At 45.6% G+C, this 26989-nt stretch overlaps 1 protein-coding gene across 1 annotated transcript in view; it reads right to left on the reverse strand.

Moving 5' to 3' along the window:
- The window catches only part of vps13b (vacuolar protein sorting 13 homolog B), a 495502-nt gene that overhangs the window by 134030 nt on the left and 334483 nt on the right, over positions 1–26989 (reverse strand). Inside the window, exons 35-37 of the mRNA XM_080748468.1 lie at positions 13611–13970; positions 12917–13325; positions 12362–12499 (exon numbers count right to left, since the gene is read on the reverse strand). Coding sequence (XP_080604594.1) covers positions 12362–12499; positions 12917–13325; positions 13611–13970 — 907 coding nt within the window. The remainder of the gene's footprint in view (positions 1–12361; positions 12500–12916; positions 13326–13610; positions 13971–26989) is intronic.

The following is a 26989-nucleotide window of genomic DNA, read 5'->3' on the forward strand; positions in this document are numbered from 1 at the left end:
CAAAAACCATCGCAAACAAGTTGGGCTCGCCCCCTAGTGGTCTGTTTGCAATGAATTAAATAGTAGATTTGTCAGTATATGGTTGAAACCCCAAATAATTGATAAAAGAGATTTTTCAATGGATTCTGTTACTATTGGGTATGATAAACAACATACTAAAAGTTTAGGAAAAAATAACTACCGGAAAGGCACCATTTTCAAGATGGCGTCCACGATGGCTGCCGGGAGCTGAAAATGACTATAAACTGGGTTTTAATGTGTAAAATATCATAAAAAATATGCACTTGGTGAAGAGTTTTTGAATTTTGGCATGGTGTTAGGTATGGATATAAGGTTTTCAAAAACCATTGCAAACAAGTTGGGCTCGCCCCCTAGTGGTCTGTTTGCAATGAATCAGATATTAGATAGGTCAGTATATTTTAGACCACTAGGGGGTGAGCCCAACTTGTTTGCGATAGTTTTTGAAAACCTTATACCCATACCTAACACCATGCCAAAATGTAAAAGCTAGTTACCAAGTGCATATTTTATATGAATTTTTACACATTAAATAGGCATTTTTAGCTCCTGGCAGCCATCGCGGACGCCATCTTGAAAATGATGCCTTTCCGGTAGTTATTCTTTCTTAAACTTTTAGTATGTTGTTTATTATACCCAATAGTAACAGAATCCATTGAAAAATCTCTTTTATCAATTATTTGGGGTTTCAACCATATACTGACAGATCTACTATTGAATTCATTGCAAACAGACCACTAGGGGGCAAGCCCAACTTGTTTGCGATGGTTTTTGAAAACCTTTTACCCATACCTAACACTATACCAAAAATCTAAAACTCTTCACCAAGTGCAGATTTATTATGAATTTTTACACATTAAAACCCAGTTTATAGGCATTTTCAGCTCCCAGCAGCCATCGTGGACGCCATCTTGAAAATGGTGCCTTTCCGGTAGTTATTTTTTCCAGATTTTTAGTATGTTGTTTATCATACCCAATAGTAACAGAATCCATTGAAAAATCTCTTTCATCTATTATTTGGGGTTTGAACCATATACTGACATATCAAAAATGTGATTCATTGCAAACGGACCACTAGGGGGCAAGCCCAACTTGTTTGCGATGGTTTTTGAAAACCTTATACCCATACCTAACACCATACCAAAAATCAGAAACTCTTCACCAAGTGCACCAAATTGATGATTTTTGACCAGTTTGGTCTCAGCTATGTATAAACATGGGTGCACCCTCCTAGGCGGACCAAAGATGGCATCCACCAGAGTTCCAGTCAGCCAGCAGATCTTATGTTATCTAATCCATGAGATGCTGCATTGTACCACGTCTCATAAGCCACCCTTTGAACTCTCCTTTCTCTCCATCTAATCACTGAGCTTTGCATGCAAAGACCTGTTAAATCACAGCTGGGTCTGTTTTCACTGATATCGCTCCCTCTTTTTCTCTCTCTCTCGCACAAGCATGTGCGGGTACGCATGCACGCACGCATACATGCGCGCACGCACGCATGCACACTCCATTTCTGTATGTCTCAATGTAACATTCTAACGTGACAGTGCGGAATAGCTGAATAAAATCTTTTCTCCATGCCAACCATATAAACCCAGAAATCTCTCATCTCACCCTATCTCTGTCTCTATATCCTGCCCCTCTACTCTGGCCTTCAAACACTTGACTGGAATTTACACAGACAGATGAATTAACTCAATGCCGTTTTACACCACTTCCATTATCCTATTTTTCCACTTGGTCATGACGATGGGAGCAGGAAGCCGCTGCAAGCCCCCTCCCGAAAACAAGTGCAGCTGTTTTTCATGGTCTCATCAAGGCGTCAGTGTTCAGAGGGGCTTTAAGCAGCCTGTCTCCTTCACAGGTACTGTAGGAGCGCTGGATAACATGAATGGGAACGCTGCCAAGAGATGCAGGCAGGCACACATGCATGAGCACCTTATACACGCACACTTTCCCTCTACAACACCCACAGACACGCACGTATGCATACAGGCAGCCTTGAAAAAGCTTTTAAGAGTGGAAGTGAGTAGCAGTAATGGAAAAAGTAAAAGTTTTCAAATAATTATAGTGGAGTAGAAGTAAAAGTATTGCAGTTTGGACTGTAAAGTAAAAGTACCTCACAATTGTACTTGCAGCAGAGTAAATGTACTTAGTTACGTTCCACCACTGGTGAGCTACTACAGTAAGTGTGAGCGTTCGAGGAAGGATGTAGAATCAGCTATGTGGGCTAACATTTCCAGTTGTCTTGTCAACAGGAAATATATCATTAGTGTTGGTGACATAAAAAGCCTGGGTGCCACTGCCTTGCTCAGCACTGTCATTATTACTCCACCTCTTCCTCCCTTTGCTCGACTCCGCAATCACTCTCCTCTCTCCCGCCCCTCTCCTCCGCCTCCCTCCCCCTAATCAGGTAAAGCTGTTCCTGATCTCCTCAGAGCGGAGCAGGACCACGGCCGTGGCCAGGGTTTTGCCTGCCCGGATCTCACTGCGAAGGGACCTGGTCCTGATTATGGGCTGTACTCCCTGGCCCCCCCTCCCCTCTGCTCTGGCCTGCTCCAGTCTGTCTGCAGGGGGTTTATTACCTGCTTAACCTGTCAGAATCCCACCTGGCAGCACTGCTACCGATACAGCTCAGTGACACCAGGTAACTGTCCTCCCATGTCTAACCACTTAAGCCCTACACTTCGTTGTGCGGCGAGTAGCGAAAATAGCCAGGTTGCACGAGCACAGCGCATTGCGGCGCTTTGTGAGCCTGTAACACAAAACAAAAAAGAACAATTTGAAAATGTGTGTACATTTCTGAAAATGTTCGCCTATAATGAAATGCCATTAACACATCGGGTGCCCCTGGATTGCCCCATTTATCCCCTCTTGCTGCCCAGGCCCACCACCATTGTATTGAATCCGGCCCTGCTGCGTTAATGCATGCGTCATGGCGTCACTTGGTCACATGAGCGCAGACAGGATGTTATTGTGTAACTTACTGTATGGGCCAGTGTTGATCATAGCTGTTCATAGCCGATCAAAATTTGGACATTTTGCCGCATCACGTCACAACATCAGAGATAAAGGGCGTTAAAGATGGGGAAATTCATTGCAGTATACGGAGAAAAATGGCTGCGCGATGCTCTCAGCGTCGACTCGAAGCGACTAGCGGCTAATGGGCTACATCCAGGCGCAGCCCCAACCAAACGGTGAGATTTAAAGTTAATACTGTAAATACAGTAAACACGTCAACGCGTCGTGGGCCTCCAGAGACATCAAAGAGATTGGCGTGTAGACACCTCGTGGGCACCCGCTGAGTTAATAACATGCCAAGTTGACAGTAGCTAACATACTTTAGGACTATAAAAGAAAACAAACCCAACGTGTACATCGGATTAATAATTTGAGGCATTTTATTGATGCCTCTGTTATTTGGATTGTTAGTAAAGCCATCAAATGTCTGTGGCTGGTTCAGTGTGTCGTCTCTATCTGTAAGAATAAAACCTCCAGCTGAACACAATCAGGGTTAGGGTTAGGCTGCCTCTCTGGGTGGTGAACGCACCACTTTGTTTTATGGCGAATAGAATTTAAGTCACTACACTGGAATGCCGTTTTACTGACCTCCCCTATTTCGCCCACTAACCAACTGTACATTCCCAGTGTAGAAAAATATCATAACATTTCTATGTGCATTGGTCCCGTGCCCAAAACTGTTTCACTGATGCAAATTGTGACAAATTGCAAACAGAGTTTAAGTGTTGCCTAGAGCCAATTCATTAGTTCACTAAAACCACACAACGCCCCACAACGGGATGAACTGTGACCTATTACATACTGGAGTTCAAGTGATTGAAACACTTAACACCTCTAATCTCGGCATTCCTTGAGGGACCGAAAAATAAAATCTTTCAAGGGGAAGTTTTCGCATCGTCTCTATTGACAGCAGAATGACAGATAGGATAAAGTGTATCTGGATCTGAAGTAGTGTGAACTCTGAGAGAACTCTGCACGGAGGCCCCTGGAGAGGAGAGAGGGCCACAGTGGTCTCCCGTCCCCAACTCGCCCTCCTTGCTCCTGGGGCCACATCTGCATTCTGCACGCCCCCCCCTCCCCCTCCTCCCCCCCCCCCAACCCCCTCGGTTCCATCCAACAAACCGGTGGAGCAGATCAGTGCTTTTTTACAGCCGTGGAACTGCGTCAAAAGATGAATCTCTTGCAGAACTCTAATAAAATAACAGAGCAGCGTTATATGGCCACATGTCGACTACATCCGTGTCGTTTTTCTCAGCTCGGTCCTTTCTCTGGAGCTATAGTGTGTTGTGTGTGCGCGACTGTGTGATTGTGTGTGTGCGCGCGCGCATTACATGCATGCACCCGCATGGATGCATGCGAGACAAAGATTGCCAGTGCAGTAATGTTCCATGTGGTTTCACTATCCAGGCCAAGGAGATATAGAGAGATGAAACTAAAACCTCACAACAAAAAAATAAAAACCCACACATCAGCTATTTACAAGCCATGACGGGCTTATAAGTACTACGGCCTAAGCTGCAAATCCTTATTTTGATGGATCCAGATAGAACTCGATACAACGATAAAGAGTTGTTTGACTCATGCACACCACCTCACCTCTTTAACACTCTAAATCTCAACTACTAGGATTACCTGGAGGAAGTACCGCTATTTCTCGGCCATCACGTTTAACGTGCTGCTTTCAGAATGAGCCCCCTAAGCTGTAGGTGTAAAAGTGTCTGAGGGGGGAATGTCTACACTGTAAAAATATCTGTATCTGTATCTGTAAATATCTGAACTCTGAGAGTGTGCAAATATAACCCAATGGACCCGTATGGATAAAGTACCACTGAAGATTGTAAATGATGCATACAGTAAGTGCCAAAATTAACGAAACATTGTTTTAAATTATTGTTAAAGGCTGTGGCACTTGACTGTATGTCAAGTGGTGGATTACAATGCAGGTTTTTATTTTATTTTAAATTACGTTCACATGTGTTCAGAGGAAATGCTCAACACAGCAAAAAAAATCCTGAGTTAATTTAATGCTGAATCTTTATCTTACCTGGGATGGGAACACTAGTCTCCCGCATGCGGCATGAGATCACATTTCTACCATTGACCTAAAACACTGCTTGGCCTGTGGAGATGTGGTGCTTATGAGCTTCCGGCAGCACTACCTGACAACCAGTTGGTGCCCTACCCTACTGGTTCTCAACCTTTTCAGGCTGTGACCACCCAAAATACTCATATTTGAACTGGGGACCCCCCACCTTGACGAGCACTTGGAGTTGTAAGAGTTGAGGCATTACATCTCGTTAACTCGGTTCTATTGTGAAAATAGCCGATCTACATGCTCACACCGCCTGGCAATTTCGGCCAATTTCGGCCCAATTGAATTAAAGGTCCTTAAATTGTTACTTAAACTTAAACTGTATGTTGGTTTGTTAACTGTTTTGAGTGAGAAAACATTGTTACACATTAAGCTAATCATCTGGGGACCCCCCCTAAATAATTAAGGGGTCCTGACCCACAGGTTGAGAACCACTGCCCTACCCAACACCAGGGTCTCTAATGTATCAGTGGAAGAGTAGGAGAGACTAAACCATACATATTGGTTAAATAATGTATTACAGTATTCATAAAGTATAAGTTCCGGACAGCAGCTTTAATACTCAGGATTATGCTGTGAGGAGACACGCAGGGAAACACACACACACACACACACACACACACACACACACACACACACACACACACACACACACACACACACACACACACACACACACACACACACACACACACACACACACACACACTCTAACCCATGTTTTTATTGGGAACACCTTGGTGCTCAGTGGCAGAATGGATGTCTGTTTCGATGCGGGGACAGTCAGGATGTCAGGAGCAGGGCAGGCAGGACGAGAGCGGCCGGCTCGGAGGTGGGGTGGTTCTGTTGGCGCGCAACATACCTTTCAAGTGTGGGCCTTAATGTGAACAGGCTGGGGGGGGATCGCACACTGGCCCTTCTCATGTGTCAGCCTCTATTAGCACTGCGGAGAGTGGGAGATCAAGGTCTGACACACACACACACACACGCACACGCACGCGTGCACACACACACACACACACACACACACACACACACACACACACACACACACACACACACACACACACACACACACACACACACACACACACACACACACCTCATCGGAGAGGAGGACAGGAGGAGGGGATCAAATATGCTAGTTACCCGGGTTACTTTGCCTTTTCTTTGGCGAGGTCACGCGTGACGCCGCCCAAGCTTTGAACCAAGCGGTGTGTGTGCGCGCCGCTAGCACTGTTTTCTTTCCCTCCCCCTTTTGATATCTGCAGACGATTCTCATGCTTGACTCTCTGACAGCAGACCGCCCGTGTCAGACACAGGTGGCACTGTGTCCAATTACACACACACACTGTCAGTAGATGTCATGCCCGGGAGGGTCCATTTGGGTCCATTTTTACACTCTCAGAGTTAAATTAACACACATGATTTTACTGTGTGTGAGCATGGATTATGTATGTGTGTGAGCATGTCTATGTTTCTACTTGAGGAATGGGGGGGGGAGCTGCCAATTTCCCTTGGGGGTATCCATGCACCAGGTAAGGCCAGTGACACGGGCCTCAGATGCCATCTGAATCAAATTAGAGTGGTTACGGACGGTTCGGAGGGGTGCAGGCTTGTATACAGTAACTGACAACATTTCTGCACTCCCATAGCTTGACGGGATCCAGGGACCCTGCAGAGTAATGGTTCCAATTTGTTCTAGCTAATCTATCACCTGCTGCTTCTCTGTGAAGGAGAGGCTGCTGGCTCTCCTCCCCAAGTGGTAGCGCTTACTCCTCAGCATGGACTTGCTCATTGACCCTCCGGTGGACTGGAACCCGGTCGGAGATGAGAGAGGGTGTGTGTGTGTGTGTGTGTGTGTGTGTGTGTGTGTGTGTGTGTGTGTGTGTGTGTGTGTGTGTGTGTGTGTGTGTGTGTGTGTGTGTGTGTGTGTGTGTGTGTGTGCGTGCGTGCGTGTGTGTGCAAGCATGTTCAATTGGTCAAGCCTTGAACCTTCCTGGATCCTCAAAAACACAAGCCCCTGCCATGTGCCTTCCTTGCGTATGTGAGTGCATGTAGGCTGTTTGGATGTGAGTGTGATGAGCGGTGCTGAGTGAGGGTCAGGTCTGAAACCTCATCCAGTTTACAGTATACACATGTTACAAGCTGTTCTCCACTCGGCATCCTTGGAAAGGCAGGCGTTTGATTGGTCTCGTGGAGTGCGCAGAGTAAATGCTGCCGAAATTGCAAGCACATTGCTGTAAACACAGAATGAGGAGAGGAGAACAGAGCAGAGGAGAGGAGTGGAAAACAAGGGAGATGAGAGCAGTGAGTGGAGTGGAGAGGAGATTGAACTGAGGAAAGGATAACATTGGACAAGAGAACAGAACAGGAGAGGAGAGGAGAGGAGAGGAGAGGAGAGGAGAGGAGAGGAGAGGAGAGGAGAGGAGAGGAGAGGAGAGGAGAGGAGAGGAGAGGAGAGGAGAGGAGAGGAGGACGCGGCCTTGTAGCCGTCTGGTCTCTGTTTGCGCCTCGTTGAAACAGATCGAATGTGAAACGGAGTCAAATCAAAGCACGGCCTCCGGTCTACACACACCAACACCAACACACACACACACACACACACACACACACACACACACACACACACACACACACACACACACACACACACACACACACACACACACACAGAGTGCGCGCGCAGTGACAGACAAAGACACACACATAAGAAACATCTGTGGAAGCTACAGGGACAGATAAATAAACAGTGGTTCTTGTCTATGTTGGTTCCCCTCCTTCTCATCCTCTCTTGTTCTTCCATCCCTCCCTCCCTCCCTCCCTCCCCCCGGTTGGCTCATCTCTCCTGTCATATTCAAAACAGATCCAGGCTGAAGAATCAAATGAAATCAAATTGAATTGAGTCAAATAAAATAAAATCAAACCATTGTCTATTTGGAATGGACTAACGCACGCACGCACGCACGCACGCACGCACGCACGCACGCACGCACGCACGCACGCACGCACGCACGCACGCACGCACGCACGCACGCACGCACGCACGCACGCACGCACGCACGCACGCACGCACGCACGCACGCACGCACGCACGCACGCACGCACGCACGCACGCACGCACGCACGCACGCACGCACGCACGCACGCACGCACGCACGCACGCACGCACGCACGCACGCACGCACGCACGCACGCACGCACGCACGCACGCACGCACGCACGCACGCACGCACGCACGCACGCACGCACGCACGCACGCACGCACGCACGCACGCACGCACGCACGCACGCACGCACGCACACACACACACACACACACACACACACACACACACACACACACACACACACACACACACACACACACACACACACAGCCTGTAGTTAAAAGTCTTCAGACCTTTGCGGTGTGTTTCGTCTGTTCCCTCACACATCATTACAGACTCTCTAAACTGTAGTCAGTCTAATGAAGCCCACATGGCATTGAGAAAGTGAAGTGAACTCCACACACAGAGCTGCTGCTTCTATCCCTCCAGGTCTCTCCTCTTCACCTGCCCTCCTTCCTTCTTCCTTCCTTCCTTCCTTCCTTCACTCCCTCCCTTCAATCCTCTTGACAGGATGATGATGATCCCCACCAGGACTCATTCAGCCCAACAGCACAGACAATTGAGCATGTCTTCCTTCAGTTCCTACCGCTACGCACAAGTGTGTGTGTGTGTGTGTGTGTGTGTGTGTGTGTGTGTGTGTGTGTGTGTGTGTGTGTGTGTGTGTGTGTGTGTGTGTGTGTGTGTGTGTGTGTGTGTTCGCAGGTCAAGAGGACCAGTAGCATGTGTGGTCAATTCTCGATGTTTCCAGCAGAGTTCGACCTGGGGCAACCGCACACTGAGCCTGGATCCTGTCTCTCCTGTGTGTGTGTGTGTGTGTGTGTGTGTGTGTGTGTGTGTGTGTGTGTGTGTGTGTGTGTGTGTGTGTGTGTGTGTGTGTGTGTGTGTGTGTGTGTGTGTGTGTGGCTATGATTGAAGTCATATTAGGGAGATAAGGATAACTTAGGTCAAGGTAAGACAGCTGACTGTGATTGGACGATGTCTGCGTTACAACAGCGCTTCATAATCAGGCGGAACTAACTACAGAAATTATCTTTGCAGATAATAACTCGCACACTGTTAAGGATCAATTGAAGTGACACGCTAGAACATCTTGATCTCACACTACTCTGAAACTATGCAGAACCTATTCCATATGACACTATAACATTCTGTAAGTAAGACGTTGATTATTATTTAAAGAAATGTATTAGGCTAAAAAATCCATATATAAAGTGCAGTATAATAAACTGTTGATGTCCTTGGGCAGTGAGTTTCACACTTTGTCATGTCATGTCAAATGTTTAAAAAATATTCAACAAACTTTTAGCAGATAGCAGATCTAAAAGTTCACAACGCGTTCCGATGTGGTTAAACTGATTGTAATGCTATATTAACAAAAGTTACTGGGGATGCCCAATCAAGGCCACTTTGAGAAACACTGCTTATAGGGTGACTGGGGGTGATAGAGTAGTGATGTATTTGTATGAGTCGAGTGGTGGATTCCGTACTGTATTGTGCTTTCCTTATTATGCCGTATTAGAGGGTTTGATTGTGAAAATAGCCTATTCACCATGCATTGTACTTGTATGGTATTGAAAAAAATCCAAACTAGACTGCACTCTGTCGAGGTGCCAAATTGCCTCTTGTGCACTCGTGGCCATACTGTATATGGCCTACTTGTGCTCCAGCAGAGCGCGCAAGTAATGCGATCGGTGCTGACTGATTGTACTGTATGTGGGTGGGCAAGTTGGCACTCTGTCCAAGTGCCAACTTGCCCCTTGTTATTTAGGTTGCACGTCACCAAGAACCCTCATTGGCTAAAGGCTCTGCCTTTGTACTGTCGGCCGGAAACAGCCTGCCGAAAACCGACAGCACCGAACACAGTAATAACTGGCGCAAGTAATAACTAGAAATGTAGTTCCTAGCTAAACACAGACAAAGTATATTATGGGCAGTACAACATGCACAGGTGTAGAATATATAGCATTATACCATTTATATTACCATAATATAAATGTAATACGCATAATGTTGACGCATGCACCATTATACTTAATCATGGAAATGTTTGGATCCACACCAAAAATGTGGATGGCAGTAATATAAATGATAAGACAAAATTCACTGGGAAACCCAATTCCTTTCCCCCGAAATCTCAAAAAGTATAACAATTAGTAACAAGAAAAATACAAGCAGAGATAACTGTATGAAGCTGAACAAGTTGAAGTTTGAACGGAAATTTTGTAGCTCAAAAGATGCGGACTGGTTTTAAGTGCCAAACAATGTGGATGGCAGTAATATAAATGGTAAGACAAAATTCATTTCCCATAGGAATTCATTAATTTTTCAAAACATATCTCTGTAAAGCTAAACAATTTGAAGTTTGGGACAGCTAGATTGCACTCTGTCGAGGTGCCAACTTGCTCCTAAATAAAAGTAAATAGGGATGCCAGAGTAATGTGGTTTTAATGAAAACGCCTCAAGGTAAAACGTAACTGTTGATGTCCTTTGGGGTGACCAGAGGGTAGACTGACCGCGTGAGTCCAGTGGTTGACACAGTGCTGTATTGTAATGCTGTGTGATTCCAGGTGGACAGAGGAGCCCAGGGCCTCTCTCTCCCACTGACAGCAGGAAGTGATGCGCGTGGGCGCCATGGTTACAACTCAGTCCCTCTGTGATCATCAAAAACACCTACGGACCAGCCTGCAGCTCTGTGTGCGTGCCTGAGTGTTTGTACAGTAAATGTGTGTGCAGGGACATGCTGGGCCCCTGATTCAGCCTGGGAAAAAGAGTTGTAGAGGCCCTCATTGCGCGCTGCTGCTACTCAAAGATTTGTGATAAAGTGACAAGCCAGTGGGCCAATTACATGAGTTATATTTCGTCATTGTCGGGTGGAAACTTTGTATGTCCAAAACCATTTTAAAAATGATTTAAACTAGTGAAAACAGCCAATCTACAAGCACACAACGCCTCGCACCGCAAATTTGATACTTGGAGATACAAGGTTTCTGCCCGACAGTGACGATTTACTTTGTTGGCCGCCCACCCCCCAAAATGGAACGAAGGCTGACATTTTATTTTTATTGGGACCGGCCGGGAATGAACCGTCCGTTCGGGAGTTGTCCCGCTTTTCCCAATGGCCAGCACGTCCCTGTGTGTGTGTTAGAGAGAGAAAGAGAGAGAGAGAGAGAGAGAGAGAGAGAGAGAGTGGAATTTTACTGTGTATCTATGGTTTGTGTGCGTATGTTCAACATTCATCCTGCTGGGCTCAGGAAGCTGCCCTCTGACCTGTGTAGGACGCCCCTGCGCCTACACACGGAACACTCCCAGAGCTTCTTAAGAAGAGGTTACGCACGCTGATACACTCACAACGCCCACACTGCGCCCTCTGCATGCCGCTGTGCACAGATCATCAACCTGCCGCACCCTAAGGTGAACAGCCTTATCTGACATATGGATTTCATATTATTCTAAAAATAATCAGCCCAGTGGTCCCTGTGAAAGGCAAAATACTCTCGGAAACTACTGTCACATGCATGGACGCGCGTGCAACGCGCACGCACGCACACACACATCCACAGGAGCTTTCGGCCTCCTACGCAAAGTGAGTGATATGAGTGCAATCCTACTGTGTATCGCACTCACACTGCTCATCATCTGCACACACAGCAGAAAAATATGCTTTGTGTCGGCCTAGTGTGTGACCACTGTGTGTGTGTGTGTGTGTGTGTGTGTGTGTGTGTGTGTGACCACTGTGTGTGTGTGTGTGTGTGTGTGTGTGTGTGTGTGTGTGTGTGTGTGTGTGTGTGTGTGTGTGCGTGTGCGTGTGTGTGTGTGTGTGTGTGTGCAAGCTTGAATGCACCCGGAATGTGTACTTAACTTGCGGCTCAGCAGTAGATATTTCCTCTGACATAGATTAAAGGTGAAACGGATGCTCTAAAACAGCAAATGAGTATCTTACTGTGCAAGTACACGTTCTTGTGAGTGCGCCAAACTGTGCAGTGTGTGTATATACAGTACATGCCTGGGTTCCTTGTTTGTGTGTGTGACAGAGAGAGAGAGAGAGAGAGAGAGAGAGAGAGAGAGAGAGAGAGAGAGAGAGAGAGAGAGTGTTTGCGTATATGTGGATGAGTCCCACCTGGTCCGTTGAGGAAGTCTTTGATCTGCAGACAGAGGAGAGGAGGGGGGATGCCTGTCTTGCTGTCAGTCTCCCCTGCTACCGTCTGCAGCCAGAATACGTTGTAGTCCAGAGACTCTGGCAGAGTCTTCCCTGGATCTGGAGGGTGGGGGTAGAGATCAAGAAAAAAGAGTAAGACCTTTTTTGTCCCTGATCTTTACAAAAAATCTTTAAATGGAGCATTTTATATAACGCCTTTATCCAAGGCGCTTTACAGCGCCTTGGATTTGTGCATTAAATTACATTCACCCAGTCACACACATTCATACACCGATGGCGGAGGAAACCATGCAAGGAACCATCCTGCTCACCGGAGGCAACTAGGGGTTCAGAGTCTTGCTCTTCGACACCAACTCTGGGGGAGCCCGGGATCGAACTGGGAACCCCCCGTGTTCTAAGACGGCAACTCTACCCCGGAGCCACTGCCGCCCTTCTTACCTACACTTTATTCACGGTTCTCACAGTGACATCACCACCCCACACAACATCTCAAATGCCCCTCTCTCTATCCCTCACCAAGGCACTTGTAGTCGGAGGCGACTCCCTTCAGCACCACGTCGAACACGGACAGCTCCATCCTCTGCTTGCGGTGGTGGCAGCTGAGCAGGGCCGAGGGCTGTGTCACCTGCAGGTACAGAAGGGGCTCCAGCAGCAGGTCACCGGCACCTCTCCTGCCTGGCTGCCTCACCACGGTCACGCCCAGGGCCTGGCGTGCAGAGGAGCGGCTGGGCACAGGCAGGCCGTCCAGGGAGAGCAGGCTGCCTCGTAGCAGGGGGGATGCCGGATGTGTCTGCAGGGAGGTGGTGTTGCTGTTGAGGAGGTCCTCGGCAGTCAGGGCAGCCAGGGAGGAGGCTAATGGAGCTGCCTCTGGTGTTGGGGGGGGCTCTGTTGGGATGTCAGGTTGGTTCAGGGAACTCTTCCCCACCTGGAGAAGATAAAAGTGAGACACTTTCGACTTTTCAGGAAAAACTCGCTAGCACAGAGGTCGGAGGACGCATTTTATGCATTTAGGCAGGCAGAGTTTTACAGTCGTTTGTATTGGTGTTTCTGCAATGATGTTCAGCCAGTTGGAAAATCTTGGAAGTGCCAAAACGAGTGTAATCAAGGAATTATTACAGACAAATGGTCAATTTATCAATAAAATAAAACCTGTGAATAATAACATATCTTCTTAGTCTCACAGCCCTACTATTGATTATTGATTATTCACCTTCTCTGCTGTCTCCTTCTTCTCTGGTGTGACGGGGGTGTCTGTGGAGCTCGGGGTCTTGGATGGGGAGCTCGAGCAATCGTAGGCCATGACAGACAGCTTACTGGCGGTGAGAAAGACATCGAAGGGGATGAAGCTGAGGTTCTTGGTGATGGTGGACTTTCGAGAGGGCCTGGCGATGCGGTGATGACTTGCACCACTCTGCTGTTCAATCTGGACGATGCGGATGCGGGCGCTGTCGCTGCCAAAGCCGCTGTCCTGGCCCCGTCCTCCTGCTCCACTGTGGCGCGAGGACGAGGGGTCCACACCTCCCGCTGCAGAGTCACGACCGCTGAGATGCTGGTGCTCCTGGCGACGCACCTTCAAGAGAGGAAACATAGAGAAGCACACTGAGGTCAAAAGGTAAACCTATTCCAACAATTAGATTTAGATATTCACGTGTGACATGAAACCCATGTTCATAAATGCCCAAATGTAAAAAAATGCATATTGATTGTTACATATTCATGACTTTAAAATGAAAGTCATGTTCATAAATGTTCAAAATGTCAGAAACGCATGTAAAATTCACATATACTATACTGATTACAGTGAAAGCTAAGTTCATATGATAACACTCAAATGACATCATTCATCAGCCATTTTTGCCTTTATGAGCACAGTTTAATGAACACACACATTTCATATTCATGAGCAAACAATCCTTTCTCAGCCACAGGAACATGGAACCCAGTCTTACACACACACACACACACACACACACACACACACACACACACACACACACACACACACACACACACACACACACACACACCCACACCCACACCCACACACACACACACACACACACACACACACACACACCCACACCCACACCCACACCCACACACACACACGTATGCATGCTTGCACACACAAACACACCCACACACACACACACGTACTGTACGCGCGCACGCACACTAAAGTGCAGCTGCAACCTCAGTAACTGCACAAACACCTCAAAACATGTGCAACAGCCTGATAAATAGGACGAACATGAGAATCCAATTTACATGAAAACGAATTATTGCTTTATCTGAAAACAAACCAAGATGCTTTATGCTTTGTTAGCATTACAGAAAAGGGATCACAGCGTCAAATAAAAGGAATGAGAGGTTCTTTGGTGACTTTTGTTTCTTGTTTGGATACTCTCTTTTACAAGAGGACACAAACCAAATAACTCGCTTGATTGAAACCATGGACAAATTGACCAAAGCAGCAGAGCATTGCATAGCCACAGTTAGAGACATTAAAGGCATGCTCCGGGGCTTTTTCTGTGGTTTTAAAATCATTTTGCACTTCTTACGATATTGGAATGTGTCTTTTTAAAAGGGGGCCTTAGCCCGGCAAATCGAATTGTTTCGTGCAGTGACTGTGGTATTATCGAAGCAGCCGGGATTTTACGCTGAGCTCCGACGTTAGCGGATGCCGGGAGAATTCCAGCCGTTGTGGCAATAAAAAGCTTTCAGTGACAGATGATATAAATCAATGCGAGTAGGTTGCCGGGTTTTCAAGCTTAGAACCAAAACAGGCCGCGTTTGCTCTGCTACCAAGGCATGCCATCCTCAGCGGGACCATGAAAGAACTCTCATGGGCTCCCATGGGACAGGCGAACGAAACAAACATATAAAACTAAATGCTACCTAGTAAATGATAAATCACTGTCCGTGTTTATGTACAACTGACACGTGTGAGGAAAACACGCATAAACAGAAGTAGCAAAAGTAGGGAAAACATTTCCATGTACTTTTCAACATTTGTCCTGAGGCAAAAAATTGCCTGCTTTAATCTTTGTAAACATTGAAGAAAGAACATTTACTGTACAGTACCCATCCCCAGTAAAAACATTACAACACTCAGTGAGGACAGACAGAGAAGAATGACTATAGACTATTCACTAGAGTGCGAGGATGGATGGATCGATGGATGGATATATGGATGGATATATGGATGGATGGATGGATATATGGATGAATGGATGGATGGATGGATGGATGGATGGATGGATGGATGGATATATGGATGGATGGATGGATGGATACAGAGCAATGTAGGTGTGCAATGTGAAGACCTTTCCCAGGCCTGTCTGTCTGACGACTGGGTCACATCAATTAAAAACACTCCCATTCCTGTTAAAGGTTTGTCAGGTGTGTCATGAGAGAGACTCAGGGCCCATTCATCAGTGTCTCCGCTACCATGTCCAATACAATTAGCCCATTATAGTGGCCAGGCCACCCCCACGTTTCTCACAGCACCGTGACCACTCATGTTTAATGGGCGGGACGTCCCTTTTAATTAGCTACTGCTGTGCTTTAAAATGGGATTATGATTAATCTAAAAAACAGGGGGGGAGAGAGAGAGAGCGAGAGAGAATTCTCAACAGACGTGTGTCCCATCCTATCCCACCCCCGTCTGCTCTGACCAACCTGCACATGGTTCCTATTATAGCATGTACTCTCAGCTGCCTCTCTCTCTCTCTCTCTCTCTCTCTCTCTCTCTCTCTCTCTCTCTCTCTCTCTCATTCTCTCTTCTTTCTCTCTCACTCTCTCTCACTCCCTGAGAATTTTAAATGTATATTATTGCTGTGGCAAAGATAGTGTTTCAAGACCTCCAGGCAAATACTAAAGCGACTGGCAGCACATTAGACAGAATGCTTGACTTATTAGATATTTCCTATTCTAAACAGTGTCATCAAAGGCTACGAACAAGAGACATATAAAACCCTGCATGCCTGCCTTCCTGCCTGTTCTGTTCTGTTCTGTTCAGTTCTGCTGGGCCGGGCCATGTTTAGGGCTTCCATACGATGTGCCCCTGTGCCAGATCCCTCTCCTCTCCCTGGCCTAATGAGCACAGGATGTGTGCACTTCTTTTTCTGTAGAAATGTAAGATTTTCCAAGCAACGGGGAGGGGAAAGGAGGTAGACCTTCTCCATGTGTATTGTGTTAAGGGGTGAAACTTGCATCAGGGTAGGGAGGTATTTAAAAAGGTATCCGGCGAAGGCAAACATCCACTTTGAGCGTGGATCCTCGTCGGAAGGGACAAATAAGCTGCGCAGCTGCTGGGAAAGACAGAGCCAGGGGAGACCACTAGAGTCTCTATCTTTCATTCTCTGTCCCTCTTCACATGCATTTACAATTACAGCAAATACCCCATCTTCTCTTTAACCAGAACTAACAGAGTGCCCGCTAAGCACATTCTTGTTCTATATATAGATGTTCTTACAAGTGGAATGAGGGATAATGGGGAACATGATCGGGGGCACAGAGGAAAAAGGGACAATATAAACAGATAGGCGGGAACGGGCATGTGTACGTACGCAAATCTTTACAGCACATAGAGAAAGAATTTGGTGTGGTCTAGTATGTCCCACTCATTGAAATTAACTCGCATACGCACGCACGCACACACACACACACACACGCACGCACGAGTACCTCTGACATATAGCACGCACATGTACTGTATGCGCAAATAATAGTTTATGTTTTCAACCAATTTATTCATTGACAGAAGGCAATAAATTCAGAATACAAACATACATTGTAGCTACATGCTTGGTCCCAGATGAAATCCCCCTTTCCAGCCATTACTTTCTATTATATTATTATATAATGGCTGCACTGAAGCGCTGTTTCCAGATCCCAGTGCAATCACTCTCTGGACACACTTGATCATGATCACGAAACGTGCACACACACACACATCTACACATTCCCCAATCCCCATTGGCCAATCATGAGGTCATCCCTCAGAGTCGCTAGGCAGAACATTCTGGAAAATGGAGGAAAATCCCCAAAGTGTGAAACCACGAGTCTCCGAAGTGCCAATCACATCAGAGCGCATCTGCACGACTTCTGACCCCTATTTCTGTCAGTGTAACTCATAACAGCTTGGCTTGGAGTTAGGATAATGTGCGGAAGCAAATGTCATATCAACCAAATGCCACCCGTTTGCGGTGTTGGCTGGCCGGTGGAATATGACTACATAACTTCTACATCTGAATACCCCATTTTCAACATGATTGTTTCCAGCTGAATCACAATTAGGTCACATAATTCAGGTTCCGGGATTAGGAAACATGAAAATCCGGATGTGTTAGGATGGTAGGGCAGGCAATGCTAGGCAAAATGTGTAGAATGTGATCAACGTCCTAAAAGAGGAGTGTTACACTGTTACATTATGCAAAATGGATATGTAAGTAGTCAAGAGTTCAGACGGAAGGGTTGTTCAGCTTTGTTGAGCTTAGTGACGTGATGCATTAGAAAACAAAATAAATACTATACAGTATTACTCGGATGACAAATCCTTCCAAAAGTGTACTGTAGGAGTAGTTCACCCCCCAAATGACTTTTTTTCTATTGATTTCTCACGTCATGGCTACTTTAATTCATGGATATTTTTTTGTATTTGTCACATTCCTAAATCCTAAGAATGTGATTATAGTAAATGTACCCCCGTTGATTCCGGATGGGAACCCAAATGCATTTGGGTCCCCATCCGGAATCAATGGGGGTACATTTATTGTAATACATGTTTTATCTTAGGAATGCGACAAAAAAACGAAAGATATTATTGAACTCATGGCGTGAGTTATCAATAGAAAAAAAGACATTTTGGGGGTGAACTACTCCTTTAACAGTAACATACGCCATAATTATTTTAGTCTTTTTAGTTATGGTACAGTAACAGCCTCACTAAGCATGGCTTAAGGACACAAAACAAGTAACAAATTAGACCTATGTATGAGTGCACGCACGAACGCATGCACACACACATGCACTCAAACTGTGGTTACAACATCCCACGGTACATCCCTACTGAGTAAGAAAGGGTCTGGTGGTGACATCATCAAAGAAGGACAGCACTGCACGAAAAGGTCACTCCGGTGTTATCATTAGGAAGTGACAACAGCACTAATTGCAGAAAAGGTTCAAGGCAATGGTGAGGATTACAGCTGGGACATCAGTGTTGAGTGGTAGAGGTCAGTGTGGTTACATCATTAGGAGAAGTACTGTACATGGATGCTGAGCTAATGGCTTGAGAAAGACAATGATGAGTGGACAGAGTCATGACAAGGAGCAGACCTTAGCAATAAGACCATGTGGCCTGTGAGTATTTTCACTAAACTTTCTGTTCCTTCTATGTAGGCCTACTGTAGGTAAAAATGTCTGCCCATCCCCTCAAGCCACATCATCAAAGTAAGAACTTAAAATATCCAGAACAATTAACTTCAGTGACCACAGTCCAATATTAGGAGCTTGAATGAAATACGGGGACAAAATGTTAGAAAATGGAAACCACAAGCATTGTAAATCATACAAATTACAAAACAGTCCTGGCAAGTGAGGTCAGGTCAGTTTGTAATTCTTACTACGTTCATCTGAATCCTTCTGTGTTCTTGTAACTAGATTTCCAATTAAACAGCATGGAAGCATACACAGTAAATCTCTCTGCCGGTCCTGTTCAGCTGAGCTACTTAGCCTGAAGATTGTCTGGATGGAAATAAACTCCTGTATCTTGACTATATCAGAGTTTACAGGTTAAGCTCACGCTGTGCTGCTTGCTCTATTGTTTAGTGGAACCATAAAGCCTAAGGCAGACCTCTGATGGAAGAAAACCCTCAATGCAGCAATACCTCATTTTCATCAAAAATAATAACAATAATACTTAACCAAATGCCATAAAGACCACAATTGATTCTGTTATTTTCTGGCAAGGGGAGGGGGGAGAGAGACATTTATAATATGAAGTCACTTCTCTTTGTAAGCTTTAACGGCGGGTCTCAAAGCAACAAGGCATCAAAGGCAGTCGTTTAATACATTGAACTTTGTTTCAATAACAAAGGCAACCTGCTATGCACTTCAACTGAACCACAACAAAGCGCCAATGAAGGGTCGCGACCCCTGAGCTCACAAATGGATGCCGAGCCCTTCGGAGTCACTGTCAACTGTACTTTAAATGCGACGCACACCAAAGCGCAGGACAGGCGAGCGGGGGCTTTTTTTAACGAGCTCCCACCGCAGAGCACAGAGTGTGTGCGGATGGTTCAACTGCTTCAGGGTACAACAGCATGTTCCTCAACAGAACATGAGGGGGAATGTGCAGAACTGTGCCTGGTCATCTCTCCCTCTCCATTTATTACAGCCCCCTCTGTACTATCTCTCTCTCTCTATGGTCGTCTCCTCTGGACATGATAGAATAAATAACAGCCTGATAGTTTCCCTTTCGTGTCAGGGGCTTTTTTGTTCTCCTGATGCTACGCTGTGGACAGGGGGATAGTAAACATCCGGGTGACAGGAATAGTTCAAATATGTTGACATTCTTAAAGCAGTGGGTCAGTCGGAAACACTGGGTGTCGATATTGCGACATAGCATCTGTTCGACGGTCTATTCTTTCGACGCGGGTGAATGTTAACCTGGTGAAAAGCTAACCTGCCGACGCGGGTGAATGTTAACCTCTATGCCTAAACCTGACCCAAACCCTAACCTCAGTAACTGCGACGCGGGTGAATAGAATGAGATTTCCCCGGAAACACTTCCCACCCAATAGAGAGGGACGGAGATGATAGGAAGAAATTATAATTTGGATGAATGATTTGGAAAAGTCAAAATGTCATAGTATGACTGCAGGCCAGGCTGTAATGTAATAAGTAAGTAAAGAAGGAAGGAAGGAAGGAAAAGGAAGGAAGGAAGGAAGGAAGGAAGGAAGGAAGGAAGGAAGGAAGGAAGGAAGGAAGGAAGGAAGGAAGGATAACCAATGGCACACCTAACAAAACAGGACAAAAGCAGAGTAATGTTAATTACATGACTCATGGTTTGGATTTATGGTTTGGACAAACCATGAATACAGAAACAAAGATAAAGCCTGTCCCTGTGCAGGGTGAGTCACTGCGCTCCATCTGGGCAGTTAGTGCATGCTGCACAACAAAACGCTGGCTCCTGGAGATGAAACAGCCAGGGCCTTCCTTTTAGAACTTAAATGGCCTTCAAAACGTGTTCTCTCCGACATAAGTATTTGGCCCTGCATGCAGCCTTGGTTTGCTTACAAATATTTTGCCACAAAAACAGCGCAGATGGCAATCTGCTCAGTGTTAACGGGGTCCACTTCCAGAGCTCTGACATGCAGCAGGCTGCAATGTGGTGCTCAACACACTGAGTTCAAGTTCCAGGCCTTCCCAGCATGACACCAGACCCTGTGAGAAGCTCGCCAAACCATCCATACCCGGCTCTTAATCTTCTGCAATCCACAGCGATTTAAGAGAGCTGACAGATACCACCATTGGAGGTCCTACTGCTTCAATCTTCCACAGCAAATCCAGCTGGTCCAAACCAAACCAAACCAAAACCCTGATCCGGCATCCACCAACCAAATCCAAAAAGTTAGTTTTGGGGTGAACGTGAGGACATGCTGGATTACACTGTATTTCTACAATTACACACCGGGTGTTTGAGCACTGCAGGACACTGCAAGACATACGACTCACTGCAGGAAGACATTCAAAAATGTCAGAAGGCAATTGCTAGATTAACGCCACGGCTGTGTTAGTGAAAACAAACAGAGAAGGGAAAGGGAGCGGAGCATCATGATGTAAGCCTTCAGAAATGATACACAGAACATCTCGACTGGTCCAGCATAATCTCTTGGCTGGGATCAGATGCTGCCGAACCGACTTTATCTCCAAAAGCTTCCATCGTTACTGATAAACAAGATATCAATCACCAGATAAACAAAACAGGAACTATAAAAATATGAAAACTTTGATGATCAAGTTATCATGAGTCAACAAGCTGAACTTGGCAAAACAGATGGTATCCAAGAATGGATAGATGGCTTTTATATATATAAAAAAAAAAATCCTTTATCATCAACCCCCATATGTACTGTACTTTATGTCCCTGTACAATAGAAACCATATTCTTGACATTTCACATCGTTTGGTGACATTGATTAGACTGAAGATGAAGGCCAGATGTGGATAAAGGTGTGATGGTGAGATAGAGTGAGATGGAGAAAAGGAGTGCAGGAGGGGATGGGGGGTATAGACACACAAAAAGCACAGGAGGAAGAGTGGGAGCAGGCAAAATACACTTAGTTTGTGTGTGTGTGTGTGTGTGTGTGTGTGTGCGTGCGTGCGTGCGTGCGTGCGTGCGTGCGTGCGTGCGTGCGTGCATGCGTGCGTGCGTGTGTGTGTGTGTGCATGTCATTTCTTAATTTCCGTGATCCCAGCCTCGGCAGTATCAGAATCATCATCAAGCATTCTCTCTCTCTCTCTCTCTCTCTGTCCCCTTCTCTCTCCCTCTCCCCCACTCCCTCCCTCTTTCCCAGGCAGTGTAGTAGAGAACAACTGGCTCTCATTAGCCATCACCATCTCTATTTAGGTTTGAGATTTGTGCAGGGGTAATTTTCTAATCTAATATTCAGGCTCCAGTGTTTATACATGCCGAGGGTCCCTGAGTGAGGTGGGCTATGGCGCTGATGTTGGCGGTCATGGTGTGAGAGCGACTGAGTGAGGAGCGAAGAGTGTGTGTAATAGACCAGTGGTTCCCAAACCTTTAAGCCTGTGACCCAAAAGAGAAATTCAACGTTTGCACATTTTTCTTTGATTTCTTCATGAAATAAAAAAAAATAAGAGAATCATTGATTTTTTTTTTTTTTAAACTCAAAATTTTATTTGCAATTTTCACACATGCATCCAAGTACAGGGTTCACAATATTCATTTCAAATGTCTCTTTTCAGTCCTTTTCAAAGTTCGGTGATGGTGTCATCCTGATGTGTTATACAGTCCATTTTTGAATTTTGTTTTTAATTCATGAAAAAAATTGCTTTTTTGCGAATGTTAATTGAAAATATTCTGAAATAATAATAATTAAAAACAATTTGTAGGAAACTAAAAATAAAGGGACTCATAAAAATGTGTCCGCCACCCACAAAAGGGTCCTGACCCAGTGTTTGGGAAACACTACAATAGACAGTGGGAGGAAAGAAGTGAAATGTGCTTTTGTTGTGTATAAAAGTATCTATGGGGGAGTCTATGGTGCAGAAAATGAGCAACTTGCCAAGACCGCTGACCCATCATCTCTTCAGTCAATGTTTATGTCTGGAGGGTAAAGCAGAGTGGCTCTGCACCACAACTATCCCTCACTCTCTTTCTCTCTCTCTCTCACACACACACACACACAATCACCCACACGCCGGCACAAGAAATCAACACAAACATAGTCTCACACACATGCCACGACTCAAGACATGACATCCCGATACACAACGTGGCAGCATGGAAGTATGCAGCTGGCTGATGCTCATGTTTCAGTCTGGCCCTACAGTTCATCCACAAAGCTGTTCAACTTAATGTCATTAGAGTTGGGCTTTGTGCCTCCAACCAACAAGACAATAGAAGAGCCTTCAAACTGCAGAGTCTTCAGCACGGCTCTACTCTTCCTCCAGAGCAGACATTGAAGCCTGCTCTTCAAACAGGAAGAGGAGAGATGCCTTCCATGAGACCGCCATGTCTGTGTTCTCTGCTTTAGTTACGGGGTCACAGGGAACCAGCAACGGCAGGGAAAACAACGACGACTCAGGGAGAGATGGGGGGCTGCTGGGAGCAGGACGGGGAATGAAAGAAGTGGGAGAACATGGGGGAAGAAAGGGGGGAGATGAGCCCCAGGTGGCCTGCAGAGGACTGTGAGCGATGCGGTTCCGATCAACGTGTACCCTGGGGAACGAGTGCATGCACATACACATATGGCGGTACAAAGACACACGTGCACGTAGGCCAGCTTGCATACACACAAAACTGGGAATTTGTATGTGAACGTTGTACATACACACACATTCACAATGCCATGAAGGCGGGAGGAATCCTGGCGCTTTGTCTATTTACAAAGCTGAAATTAAAAGAGGAGAATTTAAATAATGGTCCTTTAATTTATCTCTGGATGTGCTCCCAGGGTTCCCAGTGCTGCATGTCGGCCCCTCAGAGGAGGATGATGTAAGACCCCCCTGTCCCCTGATCTAGGTTAGCTGGGAGGAACTCGATATAAGGGGGGACACCCAAGGGCAAGGCTACAGAACCGAGTGGCGTAGATTCAACCCGACCCTGGATCAGTTGCGAAGAGGAAAAAAGCAGTAAGACTATGCAAAAAGAAAAGAAAAAGAAAATGAACCCCATCTTCAGTTTTTCAAACACATTGAATATATCAGACAAACAGGGTTCAAGAGGACATGTTGGATGAAAAGCTCATTCAAGTGCTCTGAAATACGTGAGGACTAAACTGGGATTTGTGACTAAGGTTAAACAGGGTGGAAAACCTCACTTCATACTGCATCTAATGTTAGCATAATGTTTTTTTCTGCATTACCTAGATCCATCTGCATTTCAAACTACTGCATCTTAAATACTGTATCTTAAGCATATATTTGGCATTTTCCACAAAAGTTCGAAAAATTTGTAGCGTGCTTGATGATTTGTGTTTGACATGAACAACTGAGCCCAGCTGAGCCTCTGGATTAGCTTCGAGCAGGCAAACTAAAACAGGTGAAGTATAAAATCCAGCGCACCTCTTGAGTATCTTAAACATGTGAGCTATGTTTTTGAGCCAGATATCTCCAGTGGTTATATGGCACCTATACGAGCATGTCAGTCATTGGCTCGGTCTAATTTAGGTTTCACATGCCTCTATCAGGTTACAAGGCCACAGTCACAGGCCTTAAGCAATGACAAAAACATCACTCATCTCACCGAGAGCTTACACATCCATAGATAGGAGTTAGAGTAGAGCTAAAAATCTGACTGCTTCATACCGTACAAGATACACATGAACATATGATCAGCATGTGATCAGCTTTGTTATAATTTGGTTTCTAATGAACTATTCTGTCACGCTGGACTGCGACACTCGGATGAAGCTGTGAGTTCAGTTTAATGTCTGATTACATGTTTGGCAAAGTACACTGTACTGATGTGAGTGCTATATGTCTGCGTACTTTGTTGATAGTTCTAGGTATTAATCAAATAAGACCTGAGGGCCCGATTCTACTAATTCTAAATCAGTAGTTCTCAAACGTTTTAGTGCCAACGACCCCCAAAATGATATGTATTTGGCCACGGACCACCATCTGAAAATATTTAAAGATATACTGTTCCTGAAAAAACATATGTTGCTATAATATATACTGTAGCTCAAATCTAAAATGACACGGATACTTTATTAATGGCTTAATAAGTGTTTCTTTCAATTCTGAAAAAGAAAAATGAATAAAATAAATTAACATCCACTTTAAAGCACAATTCACAATTCGCCATTATCTTCATTTAATATGTTCCCAACTCCTTTGGGGTGTTTTATTGTCACAGTATATTTGCACATACTACAGAAAGTGAAATTAGGAGCAGTGAGCATTAATGTCTTCGCTAGACCAAACTATTTGTATTACTTCTAAAGATTATGTCCAAACATCACACAAATCGGTACACATTATCTCTATGGTCATGTGATCAACACAAATCTGTCCCATTTTTTATATTCCATCCTGATTGGCTAAGATTCGCAACTAAGGTTTGCAGGAGTGGCAAGTTTTGAACAAAATGCCTCAAATCATGAACGCAGCCTCCGATTGCCGTATCAGGCCGAGGTACAAATGCCACCTTTTTCACATTGTCCTGTTATAGCTCCACCAGGAAACTGATTTTTGCTAAACACATTTTTTGTTTTTGATATTACATATTTTGTCCAAACATCACGCAAATGGGTACACATTATCTCTACAGTCATGTGATCAAGACGGATCTGTCCGATTTTTAATATTCCATCAACATTGCTGGCCCACAATTGGATCTGTCCGATTTTTAATATTCCATCAACATTGCTGGCCCACAATAATCTACCTGACCTGACGGAGACCTGTGCTCCGAGGAGCACTGTTTCTAGTTATTATAACAGCACTCATCTGGGTAGTTTAGTATTAACATGTATATGAAAAGCTGTCTCCCAAAGCCAGATACACACACACACACACACACACACACACACACACACACACACACACACACACACACACACACACACACACACACACACACACACACACACACACACACACACACACACACACACACACACACACACACAAACACACACAGAGAGAGAGAGAAATCGTCCGTGCCCCATCTGAGTCAGATGGTGAACATAATACTCCTCATCACCTGTTATTCTAGGTGGAAACTTGCTTATACAGGTGTGAACCAAAAAACTCTCACCTTTTCCCTCTCTTTCAGACAAAACCTCAGTACCAGTCCCAAAGAGTTCTATGGTATGTGTGTGTCTGTACTACTTGGCCCGGTGTGCCCTGCTTTTACTAGTCCCCAGGGTCTGTGACCCCATTTCCCCTGCAGTCCGAGAGAGAGAGAGAGGGCACCCCGTCTCCTCCTCACCTGAGCCGACACCCGATCTCAGGGTTCATGGCGGGGACCCGCTGCCGTCTTCTGAAAGGCGGCGTTTGTTTCTCCCCTCTAATAGAATTCTAACCTCCGTGATTTTATCTGGAGTTTTCACGCCAATTTCGACAAAACCGATTTGAGGGTGGGGGGTAAGGAGGGGGGATTCAGCTGCTACTGATCTCAAATAGATTGAGTTTCCGAGGGGGCCAATTTAAGAATGTGCCAGGGTTTATGCTTTGAGAAGGGAGGGGCAGGTGGGGGTTTGAACTGCTCTGTGGCACTCAGCTCTGGGAAGGTGAGTTGTTTTGACTGGCTGTCAATTAGCAGTTGATTCACGTAGGAGGGGTCAGTGAGCCCCGTGTGCACCAAGAAAAAAAAAGATATGGTTTCATAACAAGAGAAGGGGAGCGAGATGAACGCTGGCTATAAAAATATGTATGTTTAAGATAAGCTGAAGCAGTGGTGCTTACTTAACAGATGTCAGGCCAGCCAGAATGGAAAGGGAGATGGACGCGCAGGGAGCCATATTTGTTATTACTCTCGGCAGCAAGTGGGTGAATGAAAATAATGGCAAATGAGTGGGAATGGAAGAGGGGGTGGGGGTGACTGAGAAGGGACCTGGGTCAACAGGCAGGTTGAATGGTTTGGAGCTGACCTCTCAGGGACTTAAGCTCCTACATTTAGACTGAACACTAGAGATCGAACCGGGACCCAAAGCAAACATAGAACAGACATGGCTCTGTCTCCTTGCCTCACTCCATCACGTCTTGTCCCTCTCTCAGTCTCCATCTCCTTAGCTCTTGTTTCTCTCTATGTTCCGTCTCTCTCACCTCACGTTCTGTCATTTCACTATTCGCTCTCATGCTGTCCCTTCTTAACACTGCATGCACTATTCT

The sequence above is a fragment of the Nannobrachium achirus genome (assembly GCF_963921795.1).
Source record: "Nannobrachium achirus genome assembly, chromosome: 2".
Classification (NCBI taxonomy): Eukaryota; Metazoa; Chordata; class Actinopteri; order Myctophiformes; family Myctophidae; genus Nannobrachium; species Nannobrachium achirus.